We start from the raw sequence: 18,408 nt of genomic DNA on the forward strand, positions 1-18,408 counted from the left end.
TACCGGCCTGATCACAATTTAAAGCACAACTAAATCCTCGTTCCATCTTTACGTCTCCAAGACTCTCTACTTCTCAAAGACAGCCTTAAGCCATCTTGATTGGTTGGCCCGGGATAACGTAACCCTTGCATGAGAGTTCCTTTATTCCCAGCATGCGCAAAAGGAGCCAGGTTTCCTTGGCAACCGGCACTAAGCTGCACATGTGCATTTCCACAAAAAATGACAGGTGGGTGATCAGGCAGGTAAGACCAGGTATTGCAGATCGGGCATCGCCTGTCCCTTTTTGAAATAAACCCCTAAATTTTCGAAGCGGGGCTTCAGTTGTACTTTAAGTACAATTGGCTCTCCTTGCTATGCCGCTGTGCTGCCATCTTCATCCGTTCCCTTTCTGGGTTCAGGAACTTTGGCCGTCTTGATTGGCTGGGCCAGAATGGAGTAACTTGGTTGTGTGCACGCAGGAGTTCCTTCATTTTTTATTCCAGGTCCCAGATATTTTGGGATTGTTCACTATTCAGTGAATGTTACAGAAAAGATTGCAAACGGGTGAATTTGTTTTATTTCAGAACGCATATCTCCTGTCCCTTCTGCTCGAGGTATTTACATAATAAGGTATAGTTTCTCTTGGCATTATATGCGGTGATCTCCCCAGACCCTTTTAGGTGGGCGCACAACCTGGCACTTATCAGTGACCCCCGGCTGTTTTTGGGTGATTACTGAAGAGTTGGGTCACTGCCTCCCGCCTACAATTTCTTCCCACCCAGCTAGGGAGAATCTTGATATGTATTTTTTTATATTAACTAGAAGCGTGGTAAGTAATATAACCTGACACTTCCAGTTATGTTACCCCGCACACAGATCCCTTGTGATCGTTCCTCCCACCTTGTGATCTTCTTCATAGTTATTGTGATCACTATGGCAGAGCTGACAAAGGAAATGCTTCTTCCTGCCTGCAGCAGACTGATCACCTCTAGGCTGCAGACTAATTGTTTCTGATGATAAAACATTATATTTTAGCATGTCAGGAATTTTAGACTTTTGTTACCTTAAGATGAACTTTACTTGCACCCCGGTGAGGAAGTTTTGCTGTTCAGCCAGGAATTTAGTATTTTCAGAAGCTTAGCAATGTCGGTCTCTAGTCAGTCAGTACAAGTTTCCTTCATTACTGTTTGGTGCATGAACTCATGCTAGCACATGCAGCTTTACCTCCTCTACCAACCTGCATTGTGAAGACTACTTCCCAATCATCACATTGCAACAAGTCCATCATCACATTGTAGTGTGCCGGATGTTCCCTAACACAGCTGTTACATGGCATGCCAGCGTGGTATTTATTCTGCCGTGTTGCAATTATTACATGGCTGTAGTGATGCATAGTATACCACCTGTACTGGAATATTGCAATGAATCATTTGACACAATGTTGCTTTGTCCCACATGTGATGGTTAGTTGATGCTCCTCAGTATTTGTTGCAGTGTATTGGTTACTTGTGGTGCAAGGTGTATGTATCATATATTGTGTAATTGTCATTATTATTGGTATATGATGGGGGACTGTACTCTCCCCATGAATTTTTGCACTCCTTAATTGTGACTTAACTTTTTAGCAAACAGCCGGGTGGTTACTGAAAAGTACCGGGTGCTGCACCCAGCTAAAAGGGACTGGGGAGATCACTGTGGTGCCGGGAGGGGGATTAGTAGTCCTGTTGCACAGCAGCACTATTGTAAATAGCAGTGATAATGAGATTGATGGAGTCTGGCTTCATTCATAAAATTCTCCCTCTGCTGCTGTGACAACCTAAAACCTAGTGCTGACCAATGGTTAAGGCTGTGCCCAGACTGGCAATGAGGTTACTTCTTCCTCACACCATTGAACCGCTTTATAGTGGCGAATGTAGTGTTTACCCACGAAGTCCGGTTTCCTATTCTAGCCACCGCTCGCTGTCAAATCTGCAAACACGGAGTCTTTAAGAACCGTCATCGGGGTGCTAAGTGCTGCCAAGGTGCCAGGAGCCATGCAGGTTCGTTTCCTCCTGGCGCACGTCTGAACCTTCACTAATTGTGGGTTTGCTGGGATTAGAATATTTTAACACTCACTACCCCACAAATACAAGTTTGCCTCTCTAACCCCCACACACGTACATATTCACATAAACTGTTTTCTATTAGTGGAAATCATTGGGTATTGAAGCACCCATATTTTTCCTAATTCCTTGTCTATCCAAAGATAAGTAGCTGCCCGCAGACCCCTGAGGTATCCAGGCCTCAGGAAGCTTTAATACGTTAAAAAATCAATGAATTGTGCAGACACATGGGACCATCGGCACATTCTGATTTTGGCAGCCAGCTGTCACCTCTTGACCATAACAGCCGGCTCCTGAAACAAAGATGGCAGCATGGGATGGAGAAGCAAAATGGTAATTCCAAAGAGGACAATGTAGGATTTATTAGGAAGAGACATTTTTTAGGGGAAGGTGGGAGTTTCTTTTAAAATCTGCTGCAGAGCTGTGCAGGTTGCATGTTCAGGTTTTTAGGTGCAGGGGTACCTAAAATACCCTGGAGAACAGTTGCATATATAAAGAAGCAGCTTTTCTTTGCCTGTGTGTCATACTACATAGCATTCCATGTGTTGTATTTTTATGCGTACGTAGCTTGCCATATGTTGTATGTTAGTGGCGTCTCTGTGTATGGTGTATTATCGGTGTCACTGTTCATGGGGGGGATGGTGAGCGGTGGTAACATATGGGATGGGGAGGACCGATGAATAGCTCCATTCTCCATGAATTTTAGATTACATGACTGCTGTGTCTATGGAGTGAGAAGTGGAAAGCTACATTTCATGAAAGACATGCAGCAAGTTTAATAAAACTTTTATTATAAAACTTTATGTGATGGTTGCATTCCCTTTCTTTACACCAGGCATGTGTATTTTGATTTGTTTGGAAGCCTCTGTCTATGGGGCAACTTATTGATAATTTGTCAAACTGCTGTGCAAAAACCCCTCACATAAAGAGCCTTTCATACAGAATTCAGTTGACATCTGTGGGGGTGAAACACAACTTGCTATGTATTGGACTGGATAGGCAGCTTCTTTCTGCCATGGTTTGTGTTATTTCCCCCCTGAAATTATACCACAATGGCGCTTTGATTTCAATTTAGTTAAAACAGAAGTTAAGGTGGGCCGCTCACCTATCCACGTTCCATCGCAAGGTACCAGCATCCTTCCATCTTTGTAGAAACAACCTTGGGCCATCTTGATTGGCCATGCCAGGATCACTTAAGGCGGAACTAATTCTGCAGATCCGTCGATTCATCGGTAGGTTTCTTTGTTTGGGGCCCGTGTCGTTCCGGTATCCGTCTTCGACCCAATGCAAAGGAAACGCTGGGCGCTGCCATCTTCTTCCGGGTTCTTCTTTATACATTACCCGATCCGTGCGATTGCGAGAGATTGCCGGACTCACTGCGCATGTGTGAGATTAGTAATCTTTTTCTCCGATGAAAGAAAGAGCTCCTTCTGTGCATGTGTGGAAAGAGCAGCCTAGAGCCTCCCAGCATTGTGACGTATGGGGAGAAGCTGCACCCTTTAAAAAAAAATACAATTTTAATTTTATTGAAAAGAGTTGTGTACCCTTTTATGTAAAGTAAACATTTTGAGTATAGATCCGCTTTAACTCACCCATTCATCGTCAATGCTTTCAAGGGAAGCTGGGATTTCTGGGTTTCCTTTGGAAAAAAAAAAGCTGATGTGCAGCTTAGCTTTTTCACATTTCACCGGCATGATCAGGCAGGTAAGTCACATTATTGCAGAATAGCCATGCCTGTCCCTTTCTGCAATAATGACCTTATCTAATCCTTTATTTTGTAGTGTGGGACTTTATCAGCACTTCCTTTTAGTACTGGTGCCTGTCAGCAGGACAGGAAACTAAGGAAAATCTTTCCAATGACGATACTTTTCTTACTCTAGGCCTTTTCTCACTCGTAGGTTTCCACTTAAGCTATTGAGCTTTGCCACCCCCTTCCAAAGCATTAAACTGGTACATACATACAAATCAGTACAGATTGCCACCTGCTGCTGCTACCATCTGTCTCTGATCTATTGTACGTGTCTTGTACATCGTGTCATTAACAGAACAAGGCAGAGATTAGGCTTCCTGCCTCCGGGGCATGTCTCTTTTTCCACTACCTGACACTTTAATTGTATCGTTTATTAGATTTGCTTAATTGCATCTTGCAAACAAAGCCTAACATAAACAACCACCTTGTATGAGATTAAAAATTAGAGCGTAGGGGGGAGAGGTCATTGCAATAAAATTTGGTTTAGGTAAAGGCGAGGTAAATCGCAATTTCTTAAGGTTTTTGCCTCTGGGAAGTCAAACCTTCCCATATTCTGTGCACATTTATCTACACTGCAAAGATTTCAGAGCAGGTTTTTTTCAACTAGAGCAGCGTTTCTCAATATTTTTAGCATAGAGGTACCCTTAAAATGTCCTAAAGGTCTTACAGTATCATTTTCTGGTGGTCAGTGGGAAGAATGCCTCTTACATTGCTGGCCAATGTTAAGAATGTCATCCTTACACGATGTTCAACCCAGAGATTTTTTTTTTAAGCTGGGTGGGTGGCAGCCTCTGTATTGTGACCTAATTCTTCAGCAACCACACAAAAACAGTCAGGTGGTTACTGAAAAGTGCCGGGCGGTGCGCCCAGCTAAAACGGGCTGGGGAGACACTGCTTACAGATAGCCAAAAAAAAGATCATTCATGCCACTTCTTCTGACCTGAGAGGCACAAACTGCTCATGGAACCCCAGCAACCTCTAGAGGAACCTTGGTTGAGAAACCCTGGTCCATGCAGTCATTGGCTGGGTACACACATGCAATAATCGTCGTTGGAATAGATCTTTCACGATCCTTTTCAACGATAAACGACTGCACGATGCATGAATGAGTGCTGTACATACACCATCATTCTGCTCGGAGAGGGGAGGGGGGAACGACGGAGCGGCACCCTGCTGCGTTCTCTCCCCTTCACTTTAATTAGGATCGTCTGGATCCACCAGGACGGTCATTCGGACGACGAGCGCTGTACGCACTCCAGGTTCTTAGGATGAAAATCTGGAGTGGACATAGCCATAGCTTTATTTTATCGACTATATTAAAATGATGTATTGTTTACAATTCAATATGCATTGAATATTGGTGCATTTCCGATCATTTCAGATCATTGTATGATGTATACATTGTTTTATATCTTATGTTCATGTAAAAACAAATACATTCTAAATAATGAAGAAGAAGCTACAGTAGATCTGGAGAAGAAATGAGATGTAATATGGTGAGGGTTTGGTGTTGGATACCTTCAGAGGGTTTTGTGGACGTCTTCCTTCTAGGCATTAGAATTGTTTTGGTGGTATAAGTAGGACCTACACCACATCAGGCGGGTGGTTTTATTGTTTTGGCTGGTTGGACTATAATATCATTTTGTATAATTACCCCTTGCAACCCCCCAAGTAAAACCTTGGTTGACACAGCAGGCCACTAGTAAAATTATTGGCCTGTAGGACAGTTAAGCAGAGTAAATGGTATTCACTTGATGGGCACTCCTTCCATTAAAGTCTGCTGTGTTCTGAGCAGAAAGTTTTTTATGTGGTGGGACACCATATGACAAATTTATTGTTTCTAGTTGTTGTTGCCATAGGTATCCCGTAACCCCTATCATTCTTTCTACCTCACCCCCGCCACCTATGCTTTGTTCAAACTTTATAATGCCCTTTTCTCCCCTATGTCCCATTTTTCTATTGTCTTTGTGTCATGCCCCAACTAACTGTCCAGTGTTCCAGAATTGTGACCAAACTTTTCAGTAAGCAACCAAAAAACCTCCAGGTGGTTACTGAAAAGTGCTGGGTAGTGTAAAAGTAGGTGGGGAGATCACTGGTGTTCAACCATCTTGTACTAAGATGCTTCAAAGGCTGCCCCATGGATGCTCTAAGCTTTGAAATATCTTAATTTACAAACTGAAACCCTATGAACAAAGCTGACTGCCAAAACAACCCGTCACAGCAAAACAACAAATCTTAGCGATCGCTCGAGTTCACTGCCTTCTGTGAGGCACCAACAGAGTTTGGTCCGCTGTGACCCCCTTGTCATGCTTTATTTATTAGTAAATACTTAGTTTGTTGTCACCTGCAGTATTGTAAATTTGTTGGTGGTTTTTATTTTTATGCAGCCCTGACATAAAACCTGAAAATTAAAGGATATGTTATTGGGTACCGTGTTTTTTTGTCCGTTAATGAAATCCCTTTGTTTTTCCACAGATTGCAGCAAAAATTGGCGGTGATGCCACCAGTGGAGTCAACAACACCCCAGAATTTAACTTCGGTGGACAAAAAAGGCAGCTTGAAGATGGAGGTAAAAATGGGCATTAAAAACAATATATTGCACTGTGATTGTACAATGTAATTTATCATACATTAATCTTTATCTTTTTATTTGATTTTCAGACCAACCAGAGTGTAAGAAAATGGCCACACAGAGCGAACGTAAGTCTGCTTGGTGGATTTCAATTGCAGTGTGTGCCTCTTGCAGCCATATTTCATATCCTTCTACTGACATCAGAAGTCAGTTTGATACTTCCTTTAAACTGCTTTCTGACTCTTCAATTAAAGAAGATGGTAAAATGGTAATATTAATATGATTGGTGATTGTTGGACTGCATTTTCTGCTCCTGTTGTGAAACCTTTTAGAAATAATTGACAGGCATCATAGCCATGCTGCTTATAGCACCATATAAAATCTTTATTTCGAAATGACATGAGGGGAGCAGTGATTTGAACCTCATTTTTGACTGAGGATTTCATGTTTATTCTCCCGATACAAAATTCCTTGAGCAATGAGAAATTTGTGACTCTTAGGCCAGTTTAAGTGACTGCAATGATGACGTTCTTCCACGGCCAGCAATGTAGGAGGCATTCTTCCTACTGACCCCCACACTAATATATTGTTAGCTGTGGATATATTAATTCTAGAAGAGGTTTCCTAAAGACCTGAACGTTATTTGAGGGGCTGCCCTGTGTAAAGTTTGAGCAAGGCTGCCCTAATGGAATCTACTGTTTCACCATCTCACAAGCTAAACACAGGTTCAGTAATGTTGAATTTGTTAACCTTTATGGCCATTGTTATGGTGTGTGCATACTTTGTATTTGTGCAATGGTATATAGAGTTTGTGTCTTCCAGAGATCTGCAAACCTGCAAATAATTGAGCCCAGTGGCAGTTCATCTTTAGCCTGGCCTTTCATTTCTGCCCTGGTAATGTGTAGAGCAGTGTTTACCTTTTTAACATGGAGTAACTCCTGAAATAACTTTCAGGTCTTGGGGAGCCCCTTCTATATTATATCCACAGTACAGTACTATGATGGTCAGTAGGAAGAATGTATTTAGTTTCTGGCCAGTTGTAAGAATGTCACCCTTTTAGATAGCCAAAAGGATAATGGGTGTCACCTAAACTGACCCGAGTCACAAATCGTTCAAGGTACCTCTGGGAGAACCCTGGCTGGGAAACACTGGTGTAGAAGCACAGAACTTAATAAATAGGACACTATTCCATCTACCTTCTTTGTGCGGTATTATATTTACTGCTAAAGTTGTAGTTGTGAACTTGAAATGAAATTTGGCTGCAGGTCATTATTGTAGTATGTGACTTATGTTGGTATATTGGATGCTGATTATTAATATTAATCCTTTTTTGTCCTTTATTGCAGCCATTTCCCAGCCACTTACTCCAGTCCTCCCTCCTCGGTAAGATTAATTTCACAGCTACTGCCACCTGTATTATATCTTGTCCTCCTTTTTCTTTCTCTGGAGAATTGAGAATCTAATCATTTTAATTTCTGCTTGTAGGTCGACTTCACTAACGGAAGAGTATCGTGTGCCAGACGGCATGGTGGGACTTAGTAAGTATCTTAATATTTCCTGACTCATTACTAGGGACTTTAAAGGACAGGTGTTGTGTAGAATGACATTTTCATGATGCATGACTGCAGTGATGACAGCATGCTGAAACATATATGGCACAGGTACTTTTATAAGTCCATGTATCCTACGCATGTTGTGTTGTTCAGCCAAGACCTCCCTTACGGTCCGTGATGATGCCAGAGGGGTTTTATCAGAGGGGTCTTGCTCCATCCACGTTCTTTTCTATCGTCTCTGACTATGATATCTGGACAGTCACCCTCATATCCAGCCCTGGGTATGTCATGGTCCCTTAGATTGTAAGATCATCTGGGCAGGCTCCTAAGTTATCTGTACACATTTATTTTTCCTCCTGGTCCCTCTCCTCCGATCCAAGATGGTATTTGGAGCTCTGACGTGGTGGCCAGCACAATAAAGTTAATTTTGTACAATTTATAGAAGAACGTGTGTGTTTGTGGAGGACAAGGAAGCAATAACTGAAAATATTAGCTGTGCAAGCTTACTTGGGTAATAATGTTGTCTGCAGTTCCTGGGTCATTTTTTAAGAAAATAGAATGTAAAAAAAACACCTTGTGGCCTTCTGCTTTTTGCAGTTTAGATGTGACTATTGCACTGGTTCATTTAACTTGCATGTGTCTTCCAGTCATCGGCCGAGGCGGGGAACAGATTAATAAAATCCAGCAAGAGTCGGGGTGTAAGGTTCAGATTTCTCCAGGTAAAAACTTCTCACCTTGGTCTTCTGTGTTAGGATTGGTTGTGCAGATCAGACCTGTCTGTTATCTAAAGCTGCCAAATCTACTTGTGTAAATAGCAAAAAAAATGTGTGGCTACTTTTATAACCCTCCTTAATTTCTTTCAGATAGTGGAGGGTTACCAGACCGAGTTGTGTCATTAACAGGCTCTCAGGATTCAGTTCAGTAAGTATGTCAGCCTGTACCCCAGTTGTGAAACATTTGCTGCAGTAGGTGTAGATCCATCATCTGCTCTGTAGTTCCCTTAACCTAAAAAGTGAACACATAGGAGCGTTGCCTATGTTCTGAATCCACCTTCACTACTAATATCTAGTGGGTTTTTTTTGTTTTTGGTTTTTTTTTTTCCATGTCCATGTGCTTGCTGCTCAGATGATAGAAGCATTTTATTTAGGACTGTGGAGCAGTGTGTGTCTTTCCTAGAACATAACGTCCAGACAACTTCTCAGTCTCTTTCCATAGATACACACAGTCGTCTAGTCTCTAAGTAGTTTATTACAGTGTCAAACAATGGGCCTTGCATAGATGTATTTACTTAATGCTGTGCACATTTGGGAGATTCCATGTGTTAACATAAAGTCTGGCATTTTTGCAGACATCAGGCTTGGTACAACAGTTTGCACATTTCCATGTTGATGCCGTCTAGAATGGCAAATTAAAAACGCCACAATCCCCCTTTAGTTTTTCTTATCATATGTACTTATAGGAAAGCCAAGATGATGCTGGATGAAATAGTTGCACGAGGTCGTGGAGGACCACCCAGCCAGTTTCACGACAACTCCAATGGACAGAATGGATCCCTACAAGAGATTATGATCCCCGCCGGAAAAGCTGGGCTGATTATTGGCAAGGGCGGAGAAACAATCAAACAATTACAAGTATGCATTAACCAATGGGGTAGTATGATAATTGCATAATGATCTACTTTTCCTATTTCTACACAAAGTCTAGGCAGTTTATCCCAAAGAGTAAAAATTGTGTTAAGATTTTACTGTTTTGCTACACTTCCACTCAACTTCGCAGTCTTTTGAGCTTCTTCTGTTTGTAAATTTCACTGCAAAAGACACTTTTGGGGGTGTCTGATCTTTGATCCCCTGCAACACCCTGTGTTCTGCCTCCTTTGCATACCTTACCCCACCCCGGCTTGCTCTGTCACTAATTGATACAAGCTTTGGTTAGTATATTACAAGTTTTAGGGAACTGTGTATGTGGTATCCATTTTTTTCATCAATAAATGCTAATGCTGTATGTTCATTCTGGATTCTAGGAGCGTGCCGGGGTCAAAATGATCCTTATTCAAGATGCCTCCCAGGGCACAAACGTGGACAAACCTCTTCGAATTGTTGGAGAACCATTCAAAGTGCAGGTGAGATATGTAAAAATAATAGTGTATTATATTCCGGTCAACTGTATGGCATCTGTGTTTGATATTTTTATAGTATGCTCATTTGTGCTTAATATTTATGTAACGTTGTAGGCATAATATACCCTTACTGTGGCCATACTGCTTAACTCCAGTGGCTGCACGTTTATAATACACAGCAATGTATTTCACAAACTCTCTGCAACACTTTCTGTCCTAACATGACGGCACTGCTTCTCCATAGATACAGTGACATTCCAAAACAGGAAATGTGTTAATGGAAGGTTCACAAAGTAAAAATACTGGGGGAAGGGAGTTGATTAATACAGCCACCATATCTAAAGACTGGCAATCTGCAACAATACAGTACAAATATTTGTTCTTGGTTTGGATACTTGTACAGGGTAAGAACTCTGGGATACTAAGGGTGTTGCATTCGGGCTGTGTCTTGCTGTGAATGACCCTTCGTTTAATGCAGCGTTTCTTGGCATCTTCAACTTGGGAGAACCCCTTGAAATAATGTTTAGGTCTTCAGGGAACCCCTACTTTATAATTACTATATCCACAGCTCGCATTGCGTGGTGGGCTTTGGGAAGAATGTCTTCCTTACAGATAGCCAAAAGGATCATTGGTATCTATTAAATTGAGTTGAGAGCCACAAACTACTCATTTCCCAAGGAACCCCTAGATACCTCTTGATGAACCCTGGTTGAGAAACATGGATTTAATGCATCTCTGGCTTTGAGAGAGCAGTGATCACCCAGTGTCAGTTAGCCCATAGCTGTACTATGTTTGTTCCTTCCTATGTAGGTGTTTGCTGTGACCTTTGATTACAATCAAGTAAAAGGTCTTTTGTGTTAAATAGTGTTTCAAATAGGAAGTGATTTCATTCATGCTCTTAGTGGGTATGTATGTATAATCTATTATTTTTTTTCTTGCAGCAAGCTTGCGAGATGGTTATGGATCTCTTAAGAGAAAGAGATCAGGGTAACTTTGGAGGAGGAAACGAATATGGTTCCAGAGGCGGAATAGATGTAAGTTACATATTAGAATTTCCAGTACAGAAGTTGAACACAAAGCATGCATGTCTTTATTATTCCAATTCTCATTTAAAAGGTACCTGTCCCACGGCATTCTGTAGGAGTAGTAATCGGACGTAACGGCGAGATGATTAAAAAAATTCAAAATGACGCTGGAGTCAGGATACAGTTTAAACAAGGTGAGGAGAGGACTTTGTGTCACCATATTACTCTATTGTCAATTGTTGCATGTTGGTGCATCAGGACTAAACAGGGGGCCTGGTGAACCAACAGCTGTATCCTATCCATCATGGATAAAAATCTTCTAGAGTTCACAGGGCTTATTTAACTAAACATATCTTTTAGAGATGCATGATATCACAATATAATATTTTATCTGGTTATATACCTGCTACACCTAGGATCTATAAAGCTTAAACGAATTTCCAGGAATTGGGAACAAAAGCAACAATCTGCAATGTTAAAATTTTTGGTTGTTCAGTTCTGGTCCTAATGAGGTGATCCACAGTGGTACCACTTGGAATATCCACCTGTCTGTATAAAGCCTCACTGTTCACATATTATGATACACTTGGCATCTTGTGTGCCCTTCTACAGCAATGCAAAATCACACTAGCCCTTTTTTACTCTCTGTCCTGGTCTCCTGGCTTTCATTTGGAACTCTGACAATATTAAATAAATATACCTTTTAAGCCAGGAGCGTACATTGCACTGCACATGATCCACAGGCAGTGTACACAGAATAAAATAAACTGCTAGCAGCAGTTTTTATTTTGGGACTTCATACCTCTCAGCTAGTTTAAGGCTGGGCAGGTGTCTCTCAACTTTTTATTCCCTGTGAGCCTCATGCCTGTTTTTTAACTTTGGATAGCCATCAATGTTAGACTACACTTTAATCCCTGTTGGTTGCTATTCATGTAGTAATTATGCTTCTTTCCCCACAGATGATGGGACTGGTCCCGATAAGATAGCACACATCATGGGTCCACCAGACAGGTGTGATCATGCAGCCAGAATAATTGGGGACTTGCTGCAAAGTTTAAGGGTAAGTAACATGGAGAATGTGTGTTCATTTAAATATTTGCTGGTATATTGTTTATATTGATGTTTATTCTCTTTGACAGAGCGGTCCACCTGGACCCCCAGGCCCTGGCATGCCACCAGGTGGCAGAGGTAGGGGTAGAGGGCAAGGACCATGGGGACCTCCTGGAGGAGAGATGACATTTTCTATTCCCACTCATAAATGTGGCCTAGTAATTGGCCGAGGTGAGTACATATCTTTATTTCTCACTCTTAAGATTTTTAGATGCGTGGCTATTTTTTGTGGTCGTTGTTGTCTTTGCTTGTAAATGTTCTTTTACATGGCTATCTTTTATACACCATTTCTTCTTCGCAGGTGGGGAGAATGTCAAGGCAATTAACCAGCAGACGGGAGCATTTGTGGAGATCTCCAGACAGCCGCCACCTAACGGTGACCCCAACTTTAAAATGTTCATTATCCGTGGCTCACCGCAACAGATTGACCATGCCAAACAGCTCATTGAAGAAAAAATTGAGGTATTGTGGGCTTTTATAAATGCGTGGGCAAATCTACTTACAGCTTGAGCTAGACCTTTGTTTCTCACCAAGGTTTGACATTTGGCAACGTTTGCTTCTAGATTCTTTGTTCTCATCAACCTTAGGCATTACTTCTTTAACCTGAATTCGATTTAAAACTTTGTGGCTGCTAATACTATAACAAACACATTTAACCCTTTGCTGTCGGTGATGTCTTCAACACATGACCGTAAATGGTTTAGAGCCACATTCTTTCTGTGTGTGGGACAGTTCACTGTGCTTCACACGATGCGTGATACGTAAGAACGTCAGACATTGCATAGAAAGCAAGGTCTATAGGTCTAACCTACTTATGGGTTATGGTGCATTTTTACGATGCACTGCTGCACGCATATCTGTCTATTTTTGTATGCAGCCCCATGTAATGTAATGCATGGTAATCAGCATCACATTCGTACTGAATATTCAAGTGGGATTGAAACATTAGGCAAGCTCATCTCTTTAACATTCTAGAATTTGAGCAGGTTTTGTGCTTTTAGGTAGAAGTTATCCTGTCAAGCCGGTGTCGTATGTTGTCACTTTTATATTTATATATTTGTACTTGGTAAATGTCATAATGTTGACAATGAGTCTAAAGCTAATATTGAAGTCTGTATTTAGATTTGCCTAATTGTTTGTTTCTTTCTTTTCAGGGGCCTCTTTGTCCGATTGGGCCTGGCCCGCCTGGTCCTGGTCCAGCTGGACCCATGGGACCATACAACCCTGGTCCTTACCCACCTGGTCCTCCAGGAGCTCCTCCACAGTATGTACTGCCATATGATCTATACTGATATTATTTTTATTGTACAGTATTTATATAGCGCCAACATATTACGCAGCGCTGTACATAGTTCATAGTCATGTCAGTAGCTGTCCATCAAAGCTCAATCTAATGTTCCTAACATATTCATATGTCTGTAATACAGTCCAAGGTTAATTGTAGGGGGAAGCCAATTAACCTAACTGCATGTATTAGAAATGTGGTTGGAAACCCTGAGAAAACCCACACAAACAGCATGCAGATAGTGTCCTAATTGAGATTCGAACCTAGGACCCAGAACTGCAAAGGCCAAAGTGCTAACCACTGAGCCACCATGCTGCCCTGTCTCTAAAGGCCAACTTCTGTTAAGAGAGGGATCCTTAAGTCCTGAACCATGGAGATCACACAAAAAATATTATGTAGATTAAAATAAACAGATAACAGAACTCTCCGCCTCTGCTAAATTAACACACATAGCACAGTGGTATATTTTCCACGGCCCTGTTCATGATGTACCTGTGATAGGACAGTGTACATACTTCTATCTGCCCAGTTCCACTACCTTTATATAAAATGGTCCCCCTGAAGACTAGGAAAACACTGTCAGTCTGGTTTCCCCCTGACTCCATATTATTAGAGGGATCAGCAGTGATGTGCAGGAACAAGTGGGGGAATGTCGGTTTTCCACTGGAGTTTGGGGGTTTTATTTCTACTGAACAAAGTGATGTTCAACTTCATGGGGGTCAGGAAAAGTATGTACACCTATACAGCTCCTGCCTCACATATGCTTTGTTTTAAATGAATTGTCTGAATTCATTCATTTCATTTATTTTTTGAATTAATTTATTTGTATTCACTCTCATATATTTTTTATTTCTGTTCTTTCCTCCTGCAGTCCGGGTCCTCCGCCTCCTCCTCCCCCTCACCAATATCCTCCACAAGGTTGGGGAGGCACGTATCCCCAATGGGGGCAGCCGCCAGCTCCTCACGATCCCAGTAAGTTTTGTTCAGTTTTACTTTACTCTTTATTGAGCCTACATTTTTCAAAATGCAATGCAGCACACCATGGCTTACTTGAATACCAAATTCATTATTCCCAACTGTATTTAATTATAAAAAAACGCGAACCTTTATAAATAGACCTACATGTGTTTACATGGGTATTAAAAAATGCAGCAGAGTCAATATGATTTCAACAGATGTAAAACTTTTCAACTGGCTTGTATTAGTATTTTCCAATTCTGTTCTGCCACCCTTGTGAGTCACTTACGCATCACTGCAGCTCCCTTGTGTGTACACTCTGAATGAATGAATGAATGAATGAGCACCCTCTCACTTGCTGTACTATCCTCATGTAAACTACATAAACACGCCATTGACATCTAGTATCTGAACCAATCTAGGTTGACTTCATTGTGCCATGCTAGATGTGATGATCTACCACACCCTGACCTTCTGTGTTGTATAGCAGTGTGAGATTATAAAGAGATCGGACAGTTAATTTCTCAGATATTTAGATAATTTAACTGTTTTTTTTTTATTTCATATAAAGTTTTAGATTTATACCTGATTCAAATTTTTCTCCTGTAACATAAGTTGTCACAGGACACAGCAGTGAGTCCCCCCTTTCTTTATTACCTGTTGATCCTTCCAGCGGATCTGTAATTTTTCTGCTTTCTGTAATTGATGGATTACAACAGTCCTCATTCTGCAGTTCAAGTGCTCTGCACTGCTGGCACAAAGGGTGGTCTTGGATAAAAAGTGTAACTCCAATCTTGCCTTTTATCTTGCACAGTTGTACAGCCTCCTCCCTTGAACTTAAATTGCTAACTCGTTTCTGTGAATGTTACTGTTGCCAGTGGACATTGTGGAACCTGTAGCATATCTTTAAAAGTGACCAATTACATCCTGGATAAATAGGTTTTACTCAGTCTGGGAACATTTGTTCTTTGTAGATCTTTTTTGTTTACCCTTTTGTTTTTTTGCAGCAAAACCCCCAGCCCCGACAGACCCCAGTGCAGCCTGGGCTGCTTATTACTCACACTATTACCAGCAGCCTCCTGCCCCCGTCCCTGGACAGCCTCCTGCTGTCCCTGTCCCTCCACCACAAGGAGAACCGCCACAACAACCCCCACCTGCCAGCCAACCTGACTACACAAAGGCCTGGGAAGAATACTACAAGAAGATGGGTAAGTGATCACATACATGCGGGGTTGTCTGTGGTGTAACATATTTGGGTCTGTAGCCTCTGGTGATGCTTATGATGTTTTCACTTACAGGTCAGCAGACGCCTCAACCTGCAGGGCAGCCAGACTATACAAAAGCATGGGAGGAATATTATAAGAAACAAGGTATGTCTCCACCCTGTTATGTTACTGGCAGCAGGATTTTAGTGATGGCTGAAATCAGAACTCCAGGTTAAGCTTCAATTCTTTATATATATATATATATATATATATATATATATATATATATATATATATATATATGCACATTCCCATCCATTTCTAGAGATGGACAGGAGGTCTGGTGTTTACCTTTGATAGTTAAAAAAAAGTCCTTCCGCACCTTCAGCCTGTGACTGGTTAGTGAAGGGAGAAGCAGCCCTCTTATTAGCTTATTTCTGGTAAAAGACCAGACTCAAAAATGGTGTTTTCATGAATGCAATCATTTAAAACAATACTGTGTGTGTGTGTGTGTATATATATATGTGTGTGTGTGTGTGTGTGTGTATATAGTTTTAATGTCGTCCTTCCTAATTATGTGACTGCAGATACTATAGGCATTCCGTATGGTATGGCATTCCTTGATGACATCATTGTCCAGCAATATGCAGAGACCTGCAATGGAGGGCTGGAATTTCAGTAGAGTACAGTTTGAACAGAGAATACTCCCACCTCCTGAAATGGCTAATATTTTACGGGACTGTATTTACAAATTTTTGTGGTTATCCTTTTATGTATGATGTGCAGTTCCAGTGTTTAATTCATATCCCTCTCTCAGCTCAAGCAGCAGCCGCAGGGACTCCTGGTGCTCCAGCTGCAACAGCGGCAGCAGCCACGGCCACAGCAGCAACGACCGTCCCACCTGCAGTCCAGCCAGATTATAGTGCGGCATGGGCAGAGTATTACAGACAGCAAGCCGCGTACTATGGACAGGCAGCAGGAGCCCCACCCACACAACCTCCTCCAGCACAGCCAGGGCCACAGGTAGGTTTGGAAATGCCAGGAATTTGTTTTGTAGATCTTTAGGATGTTGTTTTTCCACTATTTCTGTATGTATCTCTGTATTTTCCCCAGCTGGGTGGAAAAACATGAAAAATGTAGTGTTCCCAATTGCTGCCATAGGTATCCAGCAACCCCAACTATTAATTGCCCACCTCTTAGTATGCCTCATTTTCCCATCATCTTTGTATTCAGCCCCATCTGTCAGTGCCCCTGTAATATTATTATTATTATTATTATTATTATTAATAATAATAAACAGGACTTATATAGCGCCAACATATTACGCAGCGCTGTAGAATAAATAGGGATTGCAAATGACAGACTAATACAGACAGTGATACAGGAGGAGAGGACCCTGCCCCGAAGAGCTTACAATTATTGTGTGCCAACTTTTCAGTAACCACGCAAAAACATCCAGGTGGTTACTGAAATATGCTGGGTGGTGTGCCCAACTAAAAAGGGTTGGGGAGAACACTGCATTTGCAACAAGGTGGCACTACAGCATTCAATTTAATCCATATATGCAACAGTGTATCTATCCCAGAATCGGCAGAGTTGGATAATGATATAAATGAACGTTTTTTTTTTTTTTTTAGTAGGTAAAAGGAGCCACCCTGTAAGTGACTGTATATGTGTAGGGTATGGTGGGTAGTGCAATATGTGCAGGAGATTCATACAGTATGATGGCAGATTATGTAGAAGAGGTGTATGGAGGGTATAATTGCTGCAACCTATGTCTGCAGGAGAAAAGAATATGGAAGGTATGACATGGTGAATGTGTGCAGGATGAGAGTGCAGAGGGTTGTGTGAAAGCAGGAGGTAACTTGTTCATTAATATGTTGTGTGTGTTCTTTTGCAGACCCAGTGAATGTCACTTGCTGTCAGTCGTTGCCAGTCTGGAGATGACAGCCTCTGCTGCTGACCTCAATGAGGGGAGAAGCTGTTTAAAAAGTCCTAGTTGTATTATTTTATTTTTTTTAGGTTCTTCCCCTTGGTCCCTCTTCCTCTCCCAGTTTTGTTTCCCATCAACAAAACACCACGTACTCCTGGCCATTTGGAGGCCATTTAGTGAGGGCTGGGTGTAGAACTTAGGACTAATCTGAGATCTTCTTGCCCTTCACTTTTCACCACCCCCCAAAAAACAAACAAACACGGTTTTATTCACTGGAACAGCCCGTGAGTAATTTTTATTTTATTTTTCTTTTTTTATGTAAAAGGATGACTTCCCTTTGTCCCTGTGCTTTTAGTTGGTTGAACATTCCCTGTTGAAACCCCCCATGCTGTCTGCTGGGGTTCCCAATCTGCAATTGGGGCCTCATGAAGTTCGCCGGGCACTCCCAGACCCGGGAGGAGGGGGAGGGGGGTTGTGATGTGTTCGTCTTTTCAGAGACATGAAAACTGTACGCTGAGTTTTTACTTTTTATTGCCTGTTTTTAACTTCACAATAAACAATGACAAAACTCTCCGACTACTCTCTTTCCTCTGTTCTTTGTATTTCTCTCTCCTTTGTCTAATTCTGTTTGACTATTTTTATTTTTGTCTGTGCGAGATGTCTGTCCAAGGAAAAAAACGTTTCTCTGTCATGTGTGTTTGGAAACTTTTAGGGAGTCGCAATAAAACTGTGAATGAAAATGCTTTAGTCTTGTTTACATATTGAAATATGAAAATAATGTATGCAGTGTAAATTTACAAAAGATTTGAAAGACCTTTGCA

The 18,408-nt window shown here is 41.6% G+C and overlaps 1 protein-coding gene across 1 annotated transcript in view; it reads left to right on the top strand.

The window, feature by feature from the left end:
- The window catches only part of KHSRP (KH-type splicing regulatory protein), a 20,024-nt gene extending 2,326 nt beyond the window's left edge, over positions 1–17,698 (top strand). Inside the window, exons 2-20 of the mRNA XM_072399443.1 lie at positions 6,307–6,400; positions 6,493–6,531; positions 7,750–7,786; positions 7,889–7,941; positions 8,604–8,675; positions 8,820–8,877; positions 9,416–9,587; positions 9,977–10,075; positions 11,014–11,106; positions 11,189–11,291; positions 12,057–12,157; positions 12,237–12,378; positions 12,509–12,669; positions 13,362–13,471; positions 14,364–14,464; positions 15,457–15,657; positions 15,748–15,819; positions 16,472–16,677; positions 17,555–17,698. Coding sequence (XP_072255544.1) covers positions 6,307–6,400; positions 6,493–6,531; positions 7,750–7,786; positions 7,889–7,941; positions 8,604–8,675; positions 8,820–8,877; positions 9,416–9,587; positions 9,977–10,075; positions 11,014–11,106; positions 11,189–11,291; positions 12,057–12,157; positions 12,237–12,378; positions 12,509–12,669; positions 13,362–13,471; positions 14,364–14,464; positions 15,457–15,657; positions 15,748–15,819; positions 16,472–16,677; positions 17,555–17,563 — 1,923 coding nt within the window. The 3' untranslated portion in view covers positions 17,564–17,698. The remainder of the gene's footprint in view (positions 1–6,306; positions 6,401–6,492; positions 6,532–7,749; positions 7,787–7,888; positions 7,942–8,603; positions 8,676–8,819; positions 8,878–9,415; positions 9,588–9,976; positions 10,076–11,013; positions 11,107–11,188; positions 11,292–12,056; positions 12,158–12,236; positions 12,379–12,508; positions 12,670–13,361; positions 13,472–14,363; positions 14,465–15,456; positions 15,658–15,747; positions 15,820–16,471; positions 16,678–17,554) is intronic.
- Positions 17,699–18,408: the final 710 nt, after the last annotated feature.

The sequence above is a fragment of the Pyxicephalus adspersus genome, chromosome 2, assembly GCF_032062135.1.
Source record: "Pyxicephalus adspersus chromosome 2, UCB_Pads_2.0, whole genome shotgun sequence".
Lineage (NCBI taxonomy): Eukaryota > Metazoa > Chordata > Amphibia > Anura > Pyxicephalidae > Pyxicephalus > Pyxicephalus adspersus.